Genomic DNA, 18,753 nt, shown 5'->3' with positions numbered 1-18,753 from the left:
TCTTTCCGGGTTTTCAAAAAAAAAAAAAAAGACTGCTATGGATGAAACAGAACGTGACATAAAACTCACTGGGCTATCAATATAGGGGATTGCCAAAAAGCACTCATTCAAAAAAATAAAAAAGTACACCCGCAAAAGGGTAGGTAATGGTAGGATGAAGGTAAGTTTCTTCATTGGCAACAACTAATACTGTGTCATGGATAAACTTAAAGGTAACGGCCATGTTATGAGCACTTTTAGTACCAAAGATTGCTACAACTACTATCAGCTACAATGGGGAGGTAGGTTCAGTTTGACCTACATTTAAGTGAACAGAGAGAGAGAGAGAAAGAGAGAGAGAGTCATGGCAAATAGAAGAAGAAATAAAGAGATCGATGAGTAAGAATTTAACCAATCATCCGCTTTTTTGATGCCATGTTGGAGATTCTATGAATTCAACGACATCTGTCTTTTTGGGCAAACCTTTTTGCCCTAGATTACGCAGCTAACGTGAATCGATGTGGTATAAAATTTTAATTTTTTTTGTATTGAAAAGTAGTAAAAATAATAATAAAAATAAAAATAAAAATTATTTTATAATGATATTTTTTTTTTTGAATAGTAATAAAAAGTGAATAATATGATATAAAAAGTGGAAAAAAGTAAAAATGTTTTTATGATGATTTTTTTTGGAAGAAACGTGAGGTGAACAGTAAAAAAAAAAAAAAAAAAAGGAGGAAAGGGTTTGCCAAACGGATACAAGCATCAAATGTTGATGAATCTGTATAACGAAATAAGGAAACAAGGGTAAAAAGAATGACTACTGAAAATTTATTGTGTAAAAAAGAACTCCACAAAATATGCCAGAGGCAAGCACATGGGAAGGGACCGGAATGATTATATTTCTAGGATATACAAACTAATGAATTGATCATATATTTCTATGATATACAGAGCTAAATGACTGTAAGTTACAAGAAAAATCTTCCCTTTCTCCCTTCCCTTGGGTTAATTACTTATCGAAAAAACAAATTTACAAGCAAATCCTAACTTTCAGCTAGAAAAAAGTTATGATGCTACTGAAAATTCTGCATCCGACCATTTTAAAGTCCTACGCTTCTTTCGAATCGCAGCAGTTCTTTCTTCAACATGGTCGCCTTGCGGTGAGTCTTCCACAACTGACTGTTCTTGTAAAACCAGGCCACGATTCCTGCACAACTTCCATATAGGCGTTGTAGAGACTGGTGCTTGAGATTCTCCAGATGGTGGATCTACTTCCGAATTGCTTGATATGTTTGCTTGATTCCTGTGCGGCATCAGCTCTTCCCCAACCCCAACAGAACAAGTCATCAACTGTAAATTCCAGAGGCACAGGTTCATATAAAACTTACCAAAAACAATAATACCAGCAATTGGAAATTACATAATGCTTTTATGTTTGCTTATCCCAGAAACACGTTCGAAATAAATGTTCCTAGAGTAATTATGAAGGGTAGTATAGAGATCTAAAGTCCAATTACCTTCCAATCCTTAAAATCTAATCTGAAAACAAAGTGGCTGAAAGCAGCATCGCCTTTGGCAACAGCACTTGCAGAAGGAGCATTCCTTGGTGCTGACATGAACAAAAATAAAGGGCGGGGGGGGGGGGGGGGGGGGTGTTAAAGAGATGAATACGAAAAGAAAAAGAAATTAAGCTGACAAACAGACACCAAAATGTGGCATTTGAACAGAGGATCTTACAAACAAAATGACAGCCTTTCTCATTGACTTTTATCTCAGCCCGCCCATCTTTAACCAGAAATGTTAGGGCAAATAAATTCTCAACTGTCTGTGCAAAAGAGTTTCTGTTCAATACAAGATTTTCGAGCCTGACACTTCTATTCTTCCTCAAGATATCAAACATAGTTGACATATTTTTATCAGTATCTGTTCTCTCTTGTGCAACAGCATCATCAAACTGCACAGATAGAGGGAAGTTTAAGTAACCGTCAGAGTTCCAAGGTGGGAAAAAGTAAACACAAATCATCTTATGTAGACATAGCAGTCGCCAACCAGGAAAAGGAAGCGAAGCATGTTATTCTATTGAGAATGAAAATGTCTCTTCCCCTTATCAAAATAGAAGAAAGAAAAATCTTTTCTACTGTAATAGAAGCCCTGTCGCATCATAACAGTTATAATGTGGCAAACCACAGAAAAGAGGGGGGACAAAGGGTATACTTCTCGAGGATCTTTATATAAACAAATCCTTCAATCATTAGGTTCTTGAATAAAAGAAAGACTGCATCTAGATGAAGAATGCATACCTCTTCAGGCCGAGCACTCTCCGAGGGTCTCACATGTTTTCTACGGACAAAACTCTTCCGTTGCTTCAGCTCAGTGTTCATGGGCCCAATCCTGAAAGAAGAACAATGACAAAAATATGATTATTCATTTTTCCCAGATAGAACTATCTGAGAGATTTAGAATAAAGAATATATTAAAAAGAAAAATAATTCTATATTTATTACATAGTACAGCATCCTGGACATCTCCTGAAAACATGTGAGACTGCAACACCAATATCCTTCCAGAATATAGTGTTCCTGGAATCCTCTGTGCTACCACCCAGTTCACTTTGCTGCCCAAAGTCTCTGAGAAGACATGTTACAAAATCTGAAGGTGTTATTCCTTCACTGTTATGTGTCTTGACAGAAGATACCAATCTGTTTGCAATATCCAAAAGAGCCTCTGCATCAGCAACTTGTTCTCTTGGTTTTTGTACTGAAATGTCATATCCCAAAAAAGAGGGCAAAATCAAAACCCCAAAGTTGACATTCTTATTATAAGTAAATAACATAGAAGCAATAAATTTGGAAGAAAACAAATAGTAAGATTCAACCCCATAATTCAAAAAGATGACTTAAATGGGGAAAATTGTTCAGTAGGCAAGGATATAAAATGATAATTATTGTGATACTAGACAAGCATTGTTCAGAACAAGATCTAAAGAAATCAATCTAGGAGTATTTTGAATGCACTCAAAGCTCGTCAAATGCATTTTTCATAACACTTCCACACAACCAAATAAAATCTCATAGAATATGCATGTTTTTTGCGCAATGTTCAAAACTGAACAAATAATACGGCTATGTTTGTTAGTGTGTTTTGGGTTTTTTTTTAAAAAAATATATATATATATTTTTGATGTGACATAAAGGTGAAAGCTGTTTTTGTGTTTTTATGAGTGTTTTTGATTGTTTGTTAATGTTTTGGTTTTGAGAACAAAAAACAAAAAGTTTAACAAACATGGCACATTTTTTATAAGAGCAAAAACCAGGAAAGGGTATAAAGCTTTTAATGAACAAAAACTATACTGCATCAGGCCATTACTTGAAGCACACTTGCAATCAGACCACCACCACCTCTTCATCATCTGCTCTCTTTCATTTCACTTTACCACTACTTCTAGTACTACAAGCTTGTGATTACCAGCACAACATCCAACCTCCAAAACCAATACCATTACCCACCCAACCCCACTTGCATGTTTCACCCTTTTTTTGGGTTTTAAAACAGGTTTTAATTTTGGCCACCAAACATGCCACACTTTCTGAATTAAGCAAGAAAATAGAAATCAATAGACGTGGCCCCAATGAAGCATTAGCAAAGATAAAGAGTTGTGAGAATTTCTTCTCATGATTGATAACTTACACATGCGCCAAATGGGTCTTTAACTCGCAACTTCACATTCCACACAATTTATATGTGCAAGAGTGTGTGTCAATTGAACTACAGCTTATTGGCTAAACAATTGGGTAATATACAATTAAAAGGAAGAAATAAAAAAATAAAATAAAATAAAATAAAAAAGATACAAAATATTAGGGAGAATACCGAGATTATGCAAGCTTTCCACTTCATCGATGATTGACTGAAACTTATCAGAATCTACTCTTATCATATCATCGCTTTCATCTGCATAACCATTACACAAAAACACTATTCAGCATAAACAAACCAAAAGGTAAAACCTAAACCTTTTCTCGTAGAAATTAAAAGAGAAAGTATTCAAATGGAGCAACTTGTTCGAAGCCATAATCAAAGATAAATCGGAATCCGATCAGTGCAATCTGCGCCATCTTTAAAGCTAATTGACTATATAAATCTTAACCTTTTCTATTTCTTGAAGTCCAAGAAAACTAAAATAAACATACTTGGTTTAGATGCTTAATGCTTAATCAAATTACTCATTTTACAAGAACCGAGAAAACATAAAATATAAAAATAAAAACTCCACAAAACTCGAAATTCGATTTGACCAAACCCCAATGGCGCCAACCTGCGCCAAAACCAAAAATCACACAAATGGAGACCATAAAAAGGCAATAAATAAATATATACGAATCGAAATATACCACCAATGCGGCTTTTCACGGCGAGGTACCGAGAGCGAAGGACTCGGCGGTCAGCGACGCCCCGAGGTCCAGAGTCGCTGGAGCCTGCTTCACAGGCTTCGTCAACTCCCTCACTGGGGGTACTGCTACTGTTAGTGCTGCCCAATTCGCGTTTCATGATCATAACCGTTGCTTTTAGATTTTGGAGTTCTGTCACTTTCTCGGGAAAATTCAGAGCAGAGAGCGGTGTTCAACAGTAAACCCTAAATTCAAATTCTAAAAATTCAAATACACGAATATATAAAACAAAAACCCTAGAATGAGAATTTGAAGAGTCGCTTTCCCTCGTCATAGCATCTCTCTTTCTCTCGCTCTCGCTCTTCACGGCTGTATATATTATATATATGTGTTTTTTTTTTTTTTCTGGGAGGGGGGGGTTATATTTTTGTACCGTTCATGGGTCGGCGATCAAAGAAATGAACGGCTAGAATTTGACGCAGTTTGAGTTTCGAGGAAGAAACAAACTAAAAGTATAGGGTAAAAGTGTAATTCCACAGGTGAGGGATCCTTGTACCTTAAGGAACTTGTCGTCTTTCACTAACCTAACCGTTCCTATGAAGTGGGGGAAGAAAAGAGACTTTTGGTAATTTTATAATGATGACGTGGTGGTTTTAATTAATTTTTAATTGAATTTCCTATACACTCTCATCCGTGTTTCATGCCAATTTTTAGCAATGTTGTGCCGCGGTGTAAGGCGGTTTCTGAGGAGTGGATTGTGATGGTAGCTGATTTTTTTTCTTTAACTGGGCCACAACATGTTAATGGGCTTTAACCAAATTTTAAGGCGCACATTTTCAGTATATTAGGCTGTAACAACGTTCACAGGCCTATCAGCCCAAACTTAAAAGACCAAAAACCACCTCGCCAAACCCGAACAGAAAGATCATCCAATCAAATTCGTGTTAGCTGAGACGTTAGATATATGGTAATAATGATTAAAAAATAGTCGCACCACCCTTAAAGCCCCTCCGAGTGAGATAGTTGTAACTCCAAAGTGGGTGGCCAAACCACCCCATGCCCTTGAGCCGGCTTGAGGGGTGCTTCAGCCACCTCTCAAAAAATACCTTCAAACAGTCACTTTTTTCTATATTGGCTTTCTAGTCATAATCTGAACAACTCATTTAAAATGAATCGCCAACCAAAAAAAAGTAATGCATGAATCTCGATCCCCGCTATTGTAGCAAGGCTGCTCGCTCAACATGCATAAGCATGTGTTTAGCAGAACAGGGATCCATGCAATTGGAGGATCCTTCCTCTTACAGTGTTAACACAACCATTATTTTAAGAAAGATGCGACCCCAGTCATGCATAAACATGTCATGCACAGGGGAGAGATTTCAAAGCTGTACCAACTTTCTATTTTCATTAATGACTTTTCCAGGGGAAAATGTGCGCGCAGAAACATTTCAATTGAAACCCCAACAAAATTTGCACAGATTCCCCAACAAGAAATTGAAACTAACTAGCAAAACAAAACTTTTTATGTTACATTATGTACTCCCTATCCAAGATCCCCTCCTACAGGCTGCTGCTTCCATTCCCCCCTGCAAAAACATAACTTCCATGTGTGCAGGCAGACATGCTAAATCGCTCTTGATTTTTTTTTTTTTTTTTAATTTTAATAATAAATATTAAAAAAAAAAAAGGTGCTTCCAACGTACCACACGCCGCCGAAGGCACAGTAATAACGCCCAGAATTGATGGTCAGTAATTCACCGACTGGGATTCCACTAAGATCACTGGCCTCCAATAATAATGAGGTCCAAGTCATGATTTCTTCTGGTTCATGCTCCGAGATGAACCCTAGCCAATGTCAGTATATTCTAACAATAATGGATAATCATCCAGGCCAGAGATTAAGCCAGGAACATAGTCATGTGGGACCACTTCAAAACTCCCCATTTCCATTAAAAGCCCCGTATCGATGCTAGAAGGTAAAATACCTTCCACATTGTCAATCCCAACATCCGGGATGAGAGGTTGAGTCAAGTCAAACCTTATATTAGAATCCTTCAGTGCAACTGCCGGCAATGGTCCCAGCAGTGGCTCAGCAGTATGGTCGGACATCTCGCCATGTTCCATTGAAGTTCTTTTGAACTTTGATTTAGAAGGCTTTATCGAGTCAGAGATGGAAAGCTTGTGCTTCCCCAGTAATGGTAACTTTGACGCTGATCTAGACCTGACGTCATTTGTTGGGAAGACAGAGGATGCCCATCCCAGACTATCTTCAACACAAGCTCTTGCAGAAGTCCTGAGAAGAAGGAAGTAAACTCTATTAGCAACCACAGCATATTTTTTGCCACACATATAACAGTTCATAATCTTTTGCCTCAATGACTTAAAATGACCTATCGGGTTTCTATCTCCAAATGGTGTTGCCAAAAAAAAATTAGGTGTGTCCAAGATACCCCCAAAGGAATGAAACCATGATTACACACAATGAAGAGGTGAAGGGGACAATTCCACTATCAAAGGCCAAATGAGCAAATGCTGAATTTCAATAGCTAATTCTCCACAAGAACTTGTGGACCAAACAAATTTCTTACCTAGCGAACTACTACAAGAAATTTCTATATTGATTAGTAAACGAAAAGGACAATATTTCAGTTTAAAGACAACAAATTTTATGGATAAGAAATAAATTCTGGTCAATTTTGTCATAAGAGGGAATTTTTATTATAAACGGTTGTTGGCAAATCTAAGTTATGAAACAAGTAAACCACATGGTTGCATCAGGCCATACCTGAAACGCTTCTCAGCCATATTTCGGAAAGCCTTAAGATGACGATCTTCTCCAGAATCCTTGCTTACAGACGGAGGAGGATCTGCCCCAAATATTGATAAACTTATAACAGATGGCAAAGGAACCACGGCATCAACCATTTCTTTCTGGAATTCCAGTGTTATCTCTAATTGTTCAGTTCCGGCTGAAGTGTCATCTCCCTGGTTGGGAAATGAAACTCTCTCATCTTCATCTTGTCTTCTATGATGGGCATCATGGAGTGCCGCTGCTAGCATCTTGCTAGTCTGTCCTAAATTAGTGAATTTAATCCTTTCTGCATGTCCCGGCATGAAATTCTGAGAAATCCGGCTAACAGAAGAAGTAAAGAACCTTCCACCAAGGTGGAGACCATTTCGAGGTGATGAGATGCTTAGCCTGCGATCAACACGTGTTGTCACCTTCCAGACAGAAGAAAGCAGGGCAGTAAAGTGCTTCTGAAGGAGTAACTCTCTATCTGGCTGTTCAGCAGCGACATCCAAAAGCATTTGAATGTTATCCTGCCAGAAAAGAAAATTGACAACCAAGGTTTCCTTATTCAATCTTTATCACAAAAAAATTTCAAATTAGTATTATCAAACTTATTCTATTTGTTTTGTTTGCAGTGAACCAACTAGCAAATAATTGACATAAAGTCAACACTGCAGCATGCAGATGTGCGATGCAGTAAGTTCACGACAAGTTTGAAATTTTTATGCCTACCTCTGTTACTTTGAGAAGAGCCTTTCCAGAGCCTGTATTGCTGACCTTTTCAATATTAGGATTGTCAGGTGCAGACAAAACATATCTCTGGATGAGTTCTCTAAACCTCTCACAACAATGAACAGGATGGCGATATCTTCCCCGATAATACCCACCGGCAGCCATCCCATACAGAATCTCACTAACCAAGCTCCAATGAGGGCCATATTCATGTACAACAGCACATAATATTGCGTCCTCCTGTGGCAACCAAAAATCAGCAGACGGAACACACTCCCTTGACCAAATGTTTGCCTTCTTTAGTTTCTCTGGTTTTATCATTAAAACCCGCTTTACCGGCATGGTAGTAATGGATACTTTTCCTCCCATCCTGCTCCTGCTTGCTGGTCTTTGCTCAATTTCCACCACACTCTCACATGGTTTTGAATCTATAGGTTCATCATGCTGCACACCTGACAAGTTTGAATCTAAATCTAAAGAACATTTTTCAGGGCGAGGCTTCTTGAGTTTCTTAGACTTCTTTTTCGAAGTCTTTTCGTCTTCAACATCCAGTGTAGAGTCAGCCTTTTTACGTTTTTTCTGCACACTTGAAATTGGTGAGACAATATCTGAAGAGGAGAAATTCTCATGAAAATTAATCTCATCATCTGTTGACATAGGTTCTGTTGGTGCCTCGTTCTTCACAGGTTTCAATTCAGACGCTAAAGATCCTTTCTTCAGAGATTTGAACTTGGCTTTCTTCGGCTTCTTTTTAGACTTGGGTTTAGGATCACTTGACATTACATTCCTGCAAACAGAAATAGATTAGACATTGAACATCAAATACCAATAACCAATACCAAAAAAGGACCATTCACATTCCGGCATTAAGGATACTACAACAAAATGATCAAATTTTCATGCCTTATTTTCTGGTAGACATTCTTCTTCCTTTTTCTTTTTTTTTTTTTTTTTTTTTGGGGGGGGGGGGGGGGGGTGGGGGGAGGGGGTGTTTGATAAGTTATTCACGCACCCAGTAAGTCTTGAGCCTATGATTTCACCTTTCACTCCATTTATGGGGGAGGAACTATCATTTGAGTTAGAGTTGACATCCGTTTTACTTGGATTAATAAATAAGATTTCTAGATTTGCTCAACAAGTAACTGATTTAAGAAAAAATACTAGAGTGTTTGGCTAATCGGGATAAATTTGCAAACTCTTCAAATGAGCATTTTATTTTAAAGTCACCATCTCAGATGACTTACAATTGTGTCCAACACCAAGACCATTGTCACTATCCCTATTATGAAGGAATTGGTCAATTTCTATGAAATAATCCATGACTATGAACCATAGATACTGAAATGACCATCTAATGTTAAGCTGGCTTTTGAGATCCATAATTGATCCCAAGCTTCTAGTTAAGGACAGTCAATACTCCAGTCAAGTTCATATTAGTTTCATTATGATGACAAACAGGCTTTTTAGGAACAAGATGAAATGACAGTTCAAAAACCTTGTCTTATTGTTTTGTTTTTATTTTTTCTTTTATCAAATCAACTGTTTTGATGGTGTTGTAATAAAACCAGAAAATTAGCTTCTCACCACAATTTTTCAGTTATTCTATAGAGCCAGAAATAAATTTTAAAAATAAAAATAAATATAATCGATTCATCCACTAATTGCCCTAGTATGATTCTAGAAATTTTCCCCAAAAAATAAGAAATAACGAACTTGTCAGCCTATCATTATCTCAGTGACAATAGTGTTGTCTTACTTCATAGAATCACCATTATCATCCTCTGCAGCTTCCTTCTCCTTAGCTTCACACTCCAGTTCCTCCATCAACTGTAACAAAAAAGAAAAAGAAAAAGCAACAAGTTGAATTGAAATACATCCACTGAAGAGTATGCAACATAAAGTTTCTATTATGAACCTGGTGTTGAGCCAAGGCCTCAACTTCCTGTCGATATGCCTCGGTTGCAAAATCAGCATCCCATCCTAATACAAGTAAACAGTCTTTGAGATTAGTCTCAATACACAAACCATGAAAATTTACAAGAGATCACTGAGTTAATAGATATGACACACTATCATGGAGTAATAGGTTCACCACAACTACAAAATTCTCTGGGCATTCTTCATATTATTTTACCACCAATTGACAGTTAGTAAAGCTTCACGTACAATATTGCAAGTTCACTACAACAGAAGGCCAAATCAATGTAAAGCATTTTTATTTCGTACTTACACATGGAGTCTGTTCTTTTCTCCTTTTTGGGTTGGAGGGGAAGGGGGGAGGAGAGAATGAGGGGGGGAAGTAAGGACCTAATAGAAGTCACTTTGAGCCAGCCAATTGAGGAAAAAAAATAAAAAAATGAAAGGACACTTACTCTCATATACAAGGGGTTCCTCATCTTCGTCAATCTCAGCTTCCATTTCCTCCTTATACCTCTCAATGCGGTCCAGTTCCCACTCTGTCTCCTCAAACCTAGCTTGAGATTCCACTGCTGCCTTGTCAATAATGGGATCCCAGACTTCCAGAAATCGAATTGCATATCGATCTATTGGACGTAGCTGATTCTCAAACGATGTGATTGCTTGTCCAGCGGCTGCTGCTGCTGCAGCCATTTGTTTAACATCAGCCAGCATATCAACATCATCTTCTTTGCTAGCAACAGCAGGAGCTCTATCTTCATTAGGATTACTCCCATTCAAAATCACTCCAGTTTCTTTAATAGAAGTTGTGATACAGCCACCCTGATCTACAGGCTCATCAACCTTTGGATCATCTTCATTTGCAAATTCATCGTCTTCCAACCTCCCAATGGCTTCTTCTGTAAACTCCTGGTTGTCGACAGCTTCTTCTTCTTCAACTTTCTTCAATGCCATGTAATCTGCTTCATCTTCTACATATTTCAAAGCAGCCTCCACATCCGCATTAGATACAGAATTCTCATTTCCATTGTTGTTAATCTTTTCCTTCGGCAAATTCTTGATTTGAAGTGTTCTATGGCCGGAGAAAAGTTCCATAGGATCTAGCTTTTTGAAGAATTCAGTGTTGTAGCCTCCACTTTGTATAACCAGATCATCAAGAGCACGCTTCTGATTTGCTTTCTTTAAAATGTTCTCTTCAATTGTGCACTCACTGATTAACCGATAAATATGAACTTCACGTGTCTGTCCTATCCGGTGGCATCGATCCTGAGCTTGCTGATCCATAGCAGGATTCCAGTCACTATCATAGAAAATAACTGTATCTGCCCCAACTAGGTTGATACCAACACCCCCACTACGAGTTGATAAAATGAAAAGAAAGATCTTTGGATTTGTGTTAAAGCGTTGCATTAAGGTCTGCCTTTCCTCTGGCTGAGTTGATCCATCTAAACGCATGTAAGTGTAACCATACAAATTGATGAAAGCCTCCAAGAGATCAAGCATCTTTGTCATCTGGGTGAATATTAATGCTCGATGGCCTTCTGATTTTAATTTTCTGAGCAAAATTGCAAGCTGCTGCAATTTACCACAGTCAAATTGTATCAGTCGCCTGTCTGGGAAATACACTTGCCTCCGGACAATTGCAGGTCTGGTAGGTGACAGAAGCGGTGATAATATTTCAGAACAGTTTTGCTTATAAGTTGGGTGCAGAAACACAGAAGTCCCAGATTTACTGCACCAGAAAACAGGTGCTGGGGCCCGTGCAGCTGGTATTGCAAACATGAAGCTTTCAACAAGGTCCAACATTCTCTGGAAGCGTTCCACTGGTGAGAGGACAATGTCCGCGAGCTTCGAGGAGTACAAGTAGGACAAAGGGTTGGCCTTCAGATGATGAATATCATAAACAGGATGCTCTACACTAACAGTTTTCCTTAGTGTTGTTGAGTATATGGGTTTTTTCTCACACCTCAAGGAATTCCACCATGCTATAGCTGCTGCCCGTTGCTTTGCTTCTCTTAGTCTCTCCTCCATGATTGCCTTACTTATCTCTTCAAAAATATTGGTCCCATGCAACTTTTTTCGATGTTTAAATCCTGGCCCAATTTCTTCAATGTTATGCAAGTCAGCGCGCTCCTTGATTAAACTTGAGGGGGTAGCAAGGGCTTTCACTTCATCACTCTCCCAAGAAGTCATGCTAAAATCAAGATGAGTAAATAAAAGCCCCAAACCCCTAAGGTCTACATTAGAAAATGGACCTGGTGAAAGCATTGAACAAACAGAAGAACTCAATTGGATATCCATACCACCCATATCAAAAGAACTGACAATTGGTCGACCCTCAAATAAGTCAGGATGATTACAAACTTTGCGAAGTTGCATGATAACGCTAATCATCCCAAAAAAATTTGCACTGGCAAGAGTAGCTTGTGTTTCCGAGCTAGCAATAAAATCTTCATACAAGTTACGCTGCCTCTTTGACAGTCTGCAGTAAATGACATGCTCATGTTTCATAGGGAGCTGCTTCTCCACATCTCGTTTCAACCGACGCAGTATAAAAGGACGAAGGACATTATGAAGACGATCAACAACTTCTTTATTTACTTTCTCTTGTCCCTCAACCATTCCTGATATTGGATTACTGAACCAATCCTTGAATTCCTGATGAGATTGAAAGATGTGGGGCATCAAAAAATGCATTAGAGACCAGAGTTCCATGAGATCATTCTGCAGAGGTGTCCCAGTTAATAAAATACGTCGTTTTGAATTGAAGTTCAAAAGGGTTTGCCATCTTTGTGACTTCCAATTTTTAATCAAATGAGCCTCATCTAAGATCAAGTATTTCCACTTCTTACGCTTGAAAACTTTTGAATCTTGAATAACCAGTCTGTAGGTCGTTATACATACATGAAACGAGTTTTGTTTCAACCAGCCTTGCCTTTTATATTTGCGTTCTTTTGCACTTCCAAAATAAGTCAAAATTTTAAAAGCAGGACACCATTTCAGAAATTCAGTCTCCCAATTAAGCATGACACTCGTGGGGACGACAATGAGATGAGGGCCCCATATTCCCTTTTCACATGCTAGGTGAGCAAGCAGCGCGATTGTCATAATTGTCTTTCCGAGCCCCATTTCATCAGCCAGAATCCCATTCAGTCTTTTCTCATACATTGTAACAAGCCAATCCAAGCCAATATGTTGATACTCACGAAGAGGAAGCTTCAGAAGAAATGGGAACTTAGTACGCACTTTAGTTGTGGAAAAGGTGTTCCCCGTCGGCTGTGCCGATCTTGCAGCCGCTGCTGCATCAGCAATTCTATTCTCATTGTCCGTCCCTTCTTCTGTTTTCTCATGTGGTCCCGCTTGCTGCTCTTCTGCAGGAGAATGCGCAACTTTACCAGTTTCAACATCTTCATCCATAGACATTGCTTGCTGCTCAGGTTCAATGTCTTCATGGGCTGGAGAATCCACAAGATTGTCTGATAAAGCAGACGCATAGTCGGATTCCTCGTCTGTAAGTTCATTGTCATTGAAGCCCTAATAAACAGATGTTGATAACAGAAAAAAATCAGAACATAACGCAAACCACCCACACAATAGGCAGAAGCAAACATTTAACATACCTTTTTATACCTTGCAAGCAATTCCTCTACAGGTATTTCACTCTCCTCTTGTAGTAATGCAATCTGCAAAATAGCAGAATCATTCACAAGGTATTAATTAAGGGAAAAAATCAAAAACATGGTAGCAATCAACAGGCTGGACAAAAATCTTAAGGATAAAGAAGCAAAGAACCCTGAAACTTTTGGCCTAGGATATTCAAAGTTGACAGACAAAAAATAGCTTTGCTTGCTCTTTACCTCATCCATGGGACTGCCTGAATCTGCTTTTGCTAGTTCCTCCTCCTCTACCAAGGTTGTCTCATCATCCTGGACATCGAAGTTAAATAAGAAATGGGCATGGCAACTCGAAATCACGAGTATAACTTAAATATACGTTAGTCAATCATTCAGCCACTTTGAACCCAATTCTGACTAAAGGAAGCACCACCACAGATTACCAGTAACTTCACTCGAAAATACGAAAACGCTCCTCTCCATGATTTGACAACAATAAAATTTCTCCAACTTACATCACTAATTTTTTTTCTTTTCATGACTAAACGCAATTTATTAAAAAGTGCAATGGGTGCAACCCAAGTGGTAAGTACACAAAAAGTATACAAGAGAAACACTTAACTAAAAGAAGGCACGATGGGGACCATCTTCCACATAACAACATTCCGAAGCCTACCACATTATCTTTCCAGCAGGCAAAAAAGTCTTCAAATCGATTAGGCATAACCCAAGCCAACCTTTTTTTTTTTTTTTATAAGTAATGTTGTATATATCAAAAGCATAGAAGGGCGCAACCCTAGTACATATGAAGTAAACAAGAGAACGCATAGAAAGAAAGAGAACAAGGAAGAAGCCAACCCTACAAGGCTAAGAAAATGTATTCCAAAGGGGCACTAGCCATCTCAATAGAGTAAAAGGTCCACCAACTCCCCACTCTTTTTTTTTGATAAGTAATAAAGATGTATTAAACAAAGCGCAGAGGGGCGCAACCCTAGTACACAGGGAGTATACAAAGGAGCGACTAAGAGGGAGAAAAAGAAGAAGAAAACATAAAAAGGAAGTCAGGGAAGCTAAACACTAAGGGCGCTAGCCAACCAGTAGTCCAAGTGAAAAAGGTGTACAAGAAAAAGTGTCTAAGGTCGTCAATGTTCCTAGACGAGTCCTCGAAGCCTCTAGCATTCCTCTCAATCCAAATGCACCACATAAGGCAAAGAGGAACCATCTTCCACACAACGGCGCTACGAGAACTGCCTCCCGCCCACCAAGAAGCATACAACCCCCTGACGCTATCAGGCATCACCCAACACAAACCAAAACGAGCAAAGACGGCATTCCACAACATCCGCGCAACCCCACAATGAAGAAAGAGATGATCAACTGACTCCCCATCCGACTCACACATGCAACGGTTAATCACAACAATACCTCTCTTCCGAACATTATCCAAGGTTAGAGTCTTCCCATGCACAGCCGTCCAAGCAAAAAAAGCCACTTTCGAAGGAACCTTAGTGCGCCATAAACTCCTCCAAGGGAAAGGGGAAGGATCTTTAGAGGCAAGGATCCTGTAATAAGATCTAACCTCAAATTTTCCTTTACGTGAAGAAGTCCACCACATCCTATCCTCCCCTACCCCACGCATCAAGTGCGAATACAAGAGAGTGTAAAACGATGCCAAAACCTCCACTTCCCCATCGTGAACCCTGCGGATGAAAGAAATGTTCCACTGCACGGAGCCATTTGTACACTCCCTGTTATCCGCAATAGACGCATCCTTATTGGTGGCAATATTGAAGAGACTAGGGAAAGCATCCTTGAGAGACGTGTCACCGCACCAAACATCCTCCCAAAACCTGATGTTGGACCCGCATCCAGGGACCAATCTAATGTGACAATGAAACGACCTCCACCCCATGTTAATGTACTTCCATAACCCCACCCCATGCGAACCACTGGACACCCTAGAACGCCAACCACCCCAAACCGCACCATACTTAGCCACCAATATCTTTCTCCACCAAGCCTCTTTTTCAAGTGCGAATCTCCACAGCCATTTCCCCAACAAAGCTTTATTCATCAAACGCAAATTCCGTATCCCTAACCCTCCCTCAAAGATCGGAGAGCATACCTTGTTCCAACTAACCAAATGGAACTTAAACTCGTCATTGATCCCACCCCATAAGAAATCCCGTTGAATCTTCTCCATACGCTTCACCACTGAAGCCGAGATAGGAAACAGAGACAAGAAATAGGTGGGAAGATTGGATAAGGTGCTCTTAATGAGAGTAATCCTCCCCCCTTTAGACAAATACAAGCGTTTCCATGGAGCCAACCTTCTGGCATACTTCTCCAACATGTCCTCCCAACTGGCCTTGACCTTAAACGGGGCCCCTAAAGGGAGACCTAAGTACTTCAAAGGCATAGAAGCTGAACCACAACCAAGAATGTCGGCCAAAATGCCCACATTATTCATACTACCAACAGGGACCAAGACAGATTTAGCCAGATTCACCTTTAACCCAGAAACGGCTTCAAAGCAAACGAGTAAAGCGCCAATGTTTCTAACTTGATTAGGATCTGCCCCACAAAAAACCAAAGTATCATCAGCAAAGAGAAGGTGAGAGACAATAACCCGATCTGACTCTCTACTTCCCACCGAAAAACCAGAGATGAGACTCCTGTTAATCGAGGCATTGATCATCCTGCTAAATGCCTCCATGACTAGAACAAACAAGAAAGGAGAAAGAGGGTCTCCTTGCCTCACTCCCCGTGAGCTATCAAAGAAACCGGAAGAAGAACCGTTAATCAAAACCGAGAAACGCACAGACGAAATGCAATGTCCGATCCAGGAACACCACTTTTCTCCAAAACCGCACCTTCTCAATAAGTAAAGTAGAAACTTCTAGTTCAAATGGTTGTAGGCCTTTTCCATATCCAATTTGCACAACAAGCCAGGTTCCCCTGATCTGATGCGGCTATCCAAGCATTCATTGGCAATAAGAACTGAGTCCAAGATTTGCCTACCTTTAACAAAGGCATTCTGGGGTTTAGAAATGACCCTATCCATCACTTTCTTCATTCTGTTGGCTAAGACCTTTGCCACAATCTTATAAGTCCCTCCCACAAGGCTAATCGGACGAAAATCCTTAATGTCGGAAGCTCCATGTATTTTCGGAATGAGAGAGATGAACGTAGCATTAAGACTTTTTTCAAATTTACCTCGCTCATGGAATTCCGTAAAAACCGCCATAATGTCCACCTTAATCACATCCCAACAATCCTGGAAAAAAGCCATAGAAAAGCCATCCAGGCCTGGCGCCTTGTCCCTATCCATACCTTTCACCACCTCCCATACCTCCTGTTCCTTGAAAGGGGCTTCCAACCTAGAAGCCTCACCAAAGTTCAACATATCAAAATCAAGATCATCCAGCCTCGATCTCCAGTTGAGGCTCTCTGAAAAAAGAGACTCGTAAAAACTGGTAACGTGGTTGCTAATGACCCCTTGATCTGAAGTAGTAGAGCCACCCACAATCAGAGACTCAATAGAATTATATCTTCTATTTGCATTAGCAATCTGATGGAAAAATTTCGTACATTTGTCTCCCTCTTTCAACCAACGAATCCTAGATTTTTGCCTCCAGCTAATTTCCTCCTGTAACAAAAGAGTCTCCAAATCTCTGGCTAACAACCTCTTCCTCTCAATCTCATCAGCAGATAACCCTCTCTCTTCCTCCACCCTATCAAGAGCCTTTATATCATCCATACGGGCCTTGATGCTTCCTCCCACGTTGCCAAATTCCTGGTCATTCCAACTCTTAATGTCCCCCTTAAGAGCTTGCATCTTTTTTGCCAGACTAAAACTTGGAGTACCATGGAAATGATAGGACTCCCACCAACTTCTTACTTTGTCGACAAAGCCCTCCGCTTTAAGCCACATATTCTCGAACTTGAAGGGTCTTTTGCCTCCCAATAAGCAACTACAATCAAGAATAATAGGAGCATGATCCGAACACACCCGAAGCAACCTCTTTTGTCGCATACTTGGATAACAAGCTTCCCATTCCAAAGAGACTAGGAATCGGTCTAGTGACCAGGAATGGTTGTTAGACCAAGTAGAGACCCCCCCAGCTAATGGGAGATCCATAAGACCCTGCTCCGAAATAAAATCAGCAAACTCCCTCATCGCAGCCCGAGAATAAGTCCCCCTGGATCTTTCACTAGGGAACAAAGTGGCGTTGAAATCCCCGCCAATACACCAAGGCAAATCCCACCAACTCATAAGGCCCACCAGTTCCTCCCAAAGGAAACGCCTTAAATTGTCTCTATTAGGGCCATACACCCCTGCAAAAGCCCAAGCAAAACCGTCATCGACGTTTCTGAATGAGCAAGCCGCCACAAAATTGCCCAGAGCCACCTCCACCTTCGAAACTACTCTTCTATCCCACAACACCAAAATACCCCCCGACGCCCCTCTAGAAGGGACATAGCACCACTCCGCATAAGGACACCCCCACAAACTCCTCACAAAATTGTTTGTGACAAAGTCCACCTTAGTTTCTTGAAAACACACTATATCCACCTTACAATTTCTAAGCAAATTTCTTACCCTCAGCCTTTTATCCCTTAAATTCAAACTCCTCACATTCCAATAAAGGATTTTCGGCTTCATAAAATAATCCGATTAGCCCTCCCCTTTTTGCAGTCCCTCACAGAACTTCCACTATGCATCTCATAATTAATGGAGGAATTAAGGTTATTAAGCTCTCTCTTACCTTTTTTCCCCGTTTGTGCTACTGCAGCCCCTCTCTCTTTCAATGCCTCTCCCGCATCCTTACCACTATCCTCACTACCAGCCATGATGAGCCCAAAAGCCTCCTCCAACTTCTCTGCTTCTCCATCACAAGAGACACCCACAAGCTTGCTAAATTGTGTAACAAACTCCACTGTAATAGGCTCCTGAACCTCAATAGGAACCAAGGATAAGGAGTCTGGAACCAACGACTCACCTTGCGAACTGCTGTCCTTATCTCCAGAATAAGCTTCTCCCACTGAGCAAAAACTCTCATCACAAACGCTGACCATAGCCCCCTTCCACCCCACAAAATTATCCACTCCTGGCAGTTCCCACTTCTCCAAACCCGGATGGATCTCCCCCTGCAACTCGATCAGCTTCTGTTCAACACCATTACCCTCCCCCAAGTCCTCACCCGTCTTCTTCGTACTCATGTCCGGCATCTCCCATCTTTCAAAACCCGGAGGGAGCTCATCCTGAAGATCACTCCATTCCTTTTCCGACAGCTTTGCCGGCTGAACCAGATCCGTCCCACACTTC

The 18,753-nt window shown here is 40.2% G+C and overlaps 2 protein-coding genes across 3 annotated transcripts in view; both read right to left on the bottom strand.

Moving 5' to 3' along the window:
• Positions 1-787: 787 nt before the first annotated feature.
• LOC132192245 (non-structural maintenance of chromosomes element 4 homolog A) lies at positions 788-4,736 on the bottom strand. The gene is made up of 7 exons (XM_059607521.2): positions 4,374-4,736; positions 3,853-3,933; positions 2,487-2,739; positions 2,283-2,373; positions 1,720-1,936; positions 1,500-1,591; positions 788-1,332 (listed from the first exon to the last, which is right to left on the bottom strand). The coding sequence occupies exons 1-7, from the start codon at positions 4,534-4,536 to the stop codon at positions 1,048-1,050; spliced, it is 1,182 nt and encodes a 393-aa protein (XP_059463504.2). The 5' UTR covers positions 4,537-4,736; the 3' UTR covers positions 788-1,047.
• A 1,020-nt stretch (positions 4,737-5,756) lies between these two features.
• PIE1 (SNF2 domain-containing protein / helicase domain-containing protein) overlaps positions 5,757-18,753 on the bottom strand; it is a 28,790-nt gene continuing 15,793 nt past the window's right edge. Inside the window, exons 14-22 of one of the 2 annotated variants that reach the window (XR_015909305.1) lie at positions 13,668-13,736; positions 13,431-13,493; positions 10,266-13,344; positions 9,809-9,873; positions 9,650-9,720; positions 7,894-8,680; positions 7,156-7,691; positions 6,074-6,663; positions 5,757-5,956 (exon numbers count right to left, since the gene is read on the bottom strand). Coding sequence is in view for 1 of the 2 variants with exons in the window: in XM_059606266.2 (XP_059462249.2) it covers positions 6,216-6,663; positions 7,156-7,691; positions 7,894-8,680; positions 9,650-9,720; positions 9,809-9,873; positions 10,266-13,344; positions 13,431-13,493; positions 13,668-13,736 (5,118 nt within the window). In the remaining variant the exon portion in view is untranslated. Of the gene's footprint in view, positions 6,664-7,155; positions 7,692-7,893; positions 8,681-9,649; positions 9,721-9,808; positions 9,874-10,265; positions 13,345-13,430; positions 13,494-13,667; positions 13,737-18,753 lie in introns of both variants that reach the window. The other variant, XM_059606266.2, reaches the window with a different exon arrangement.

This window comes from Corylus avellana, chromosome 10 (assembly GCF_965113065.1).
Source record: "Corylus avellana chromosome 10, dhCorAvel1.hap1.2, whole genome shotgun sequence".
NCBI classification, from domain to species: Eukaryota; Viridiplantae; Streptophyta; class Magnoliopsida; order Fagales; family Betulaceae; genus Corylus; species Corylus avellana.
Note: the sequence above shows the minus strand (reverse complement) of the source record. Positions and strands in the feature narration are given on the sequence as shown.

Coding starts and splice junctions, on each gene's coding strand:
- LOC132192245 (XM_059607521.2), bottom strand. CDS start 4,536: ATGATCATGAAACGCGAATTGGGCAGCACTAACAGTAGCAGTACCCCC. Junction 2,740..3,852: donor GGAAAGCTTGCATAATCTCG/GTATTCTCCCTA, acceptor ATGACATTTCAG/TACAAAAACCAAGAGAACAA. Junction 1,592..1,719: donor GAAAGGCTGTCATTTTGTTT/GTAAGATCCTCT, acceptor TGTTCATGTCAG/CACCAAGGAATGCTCCTTCT.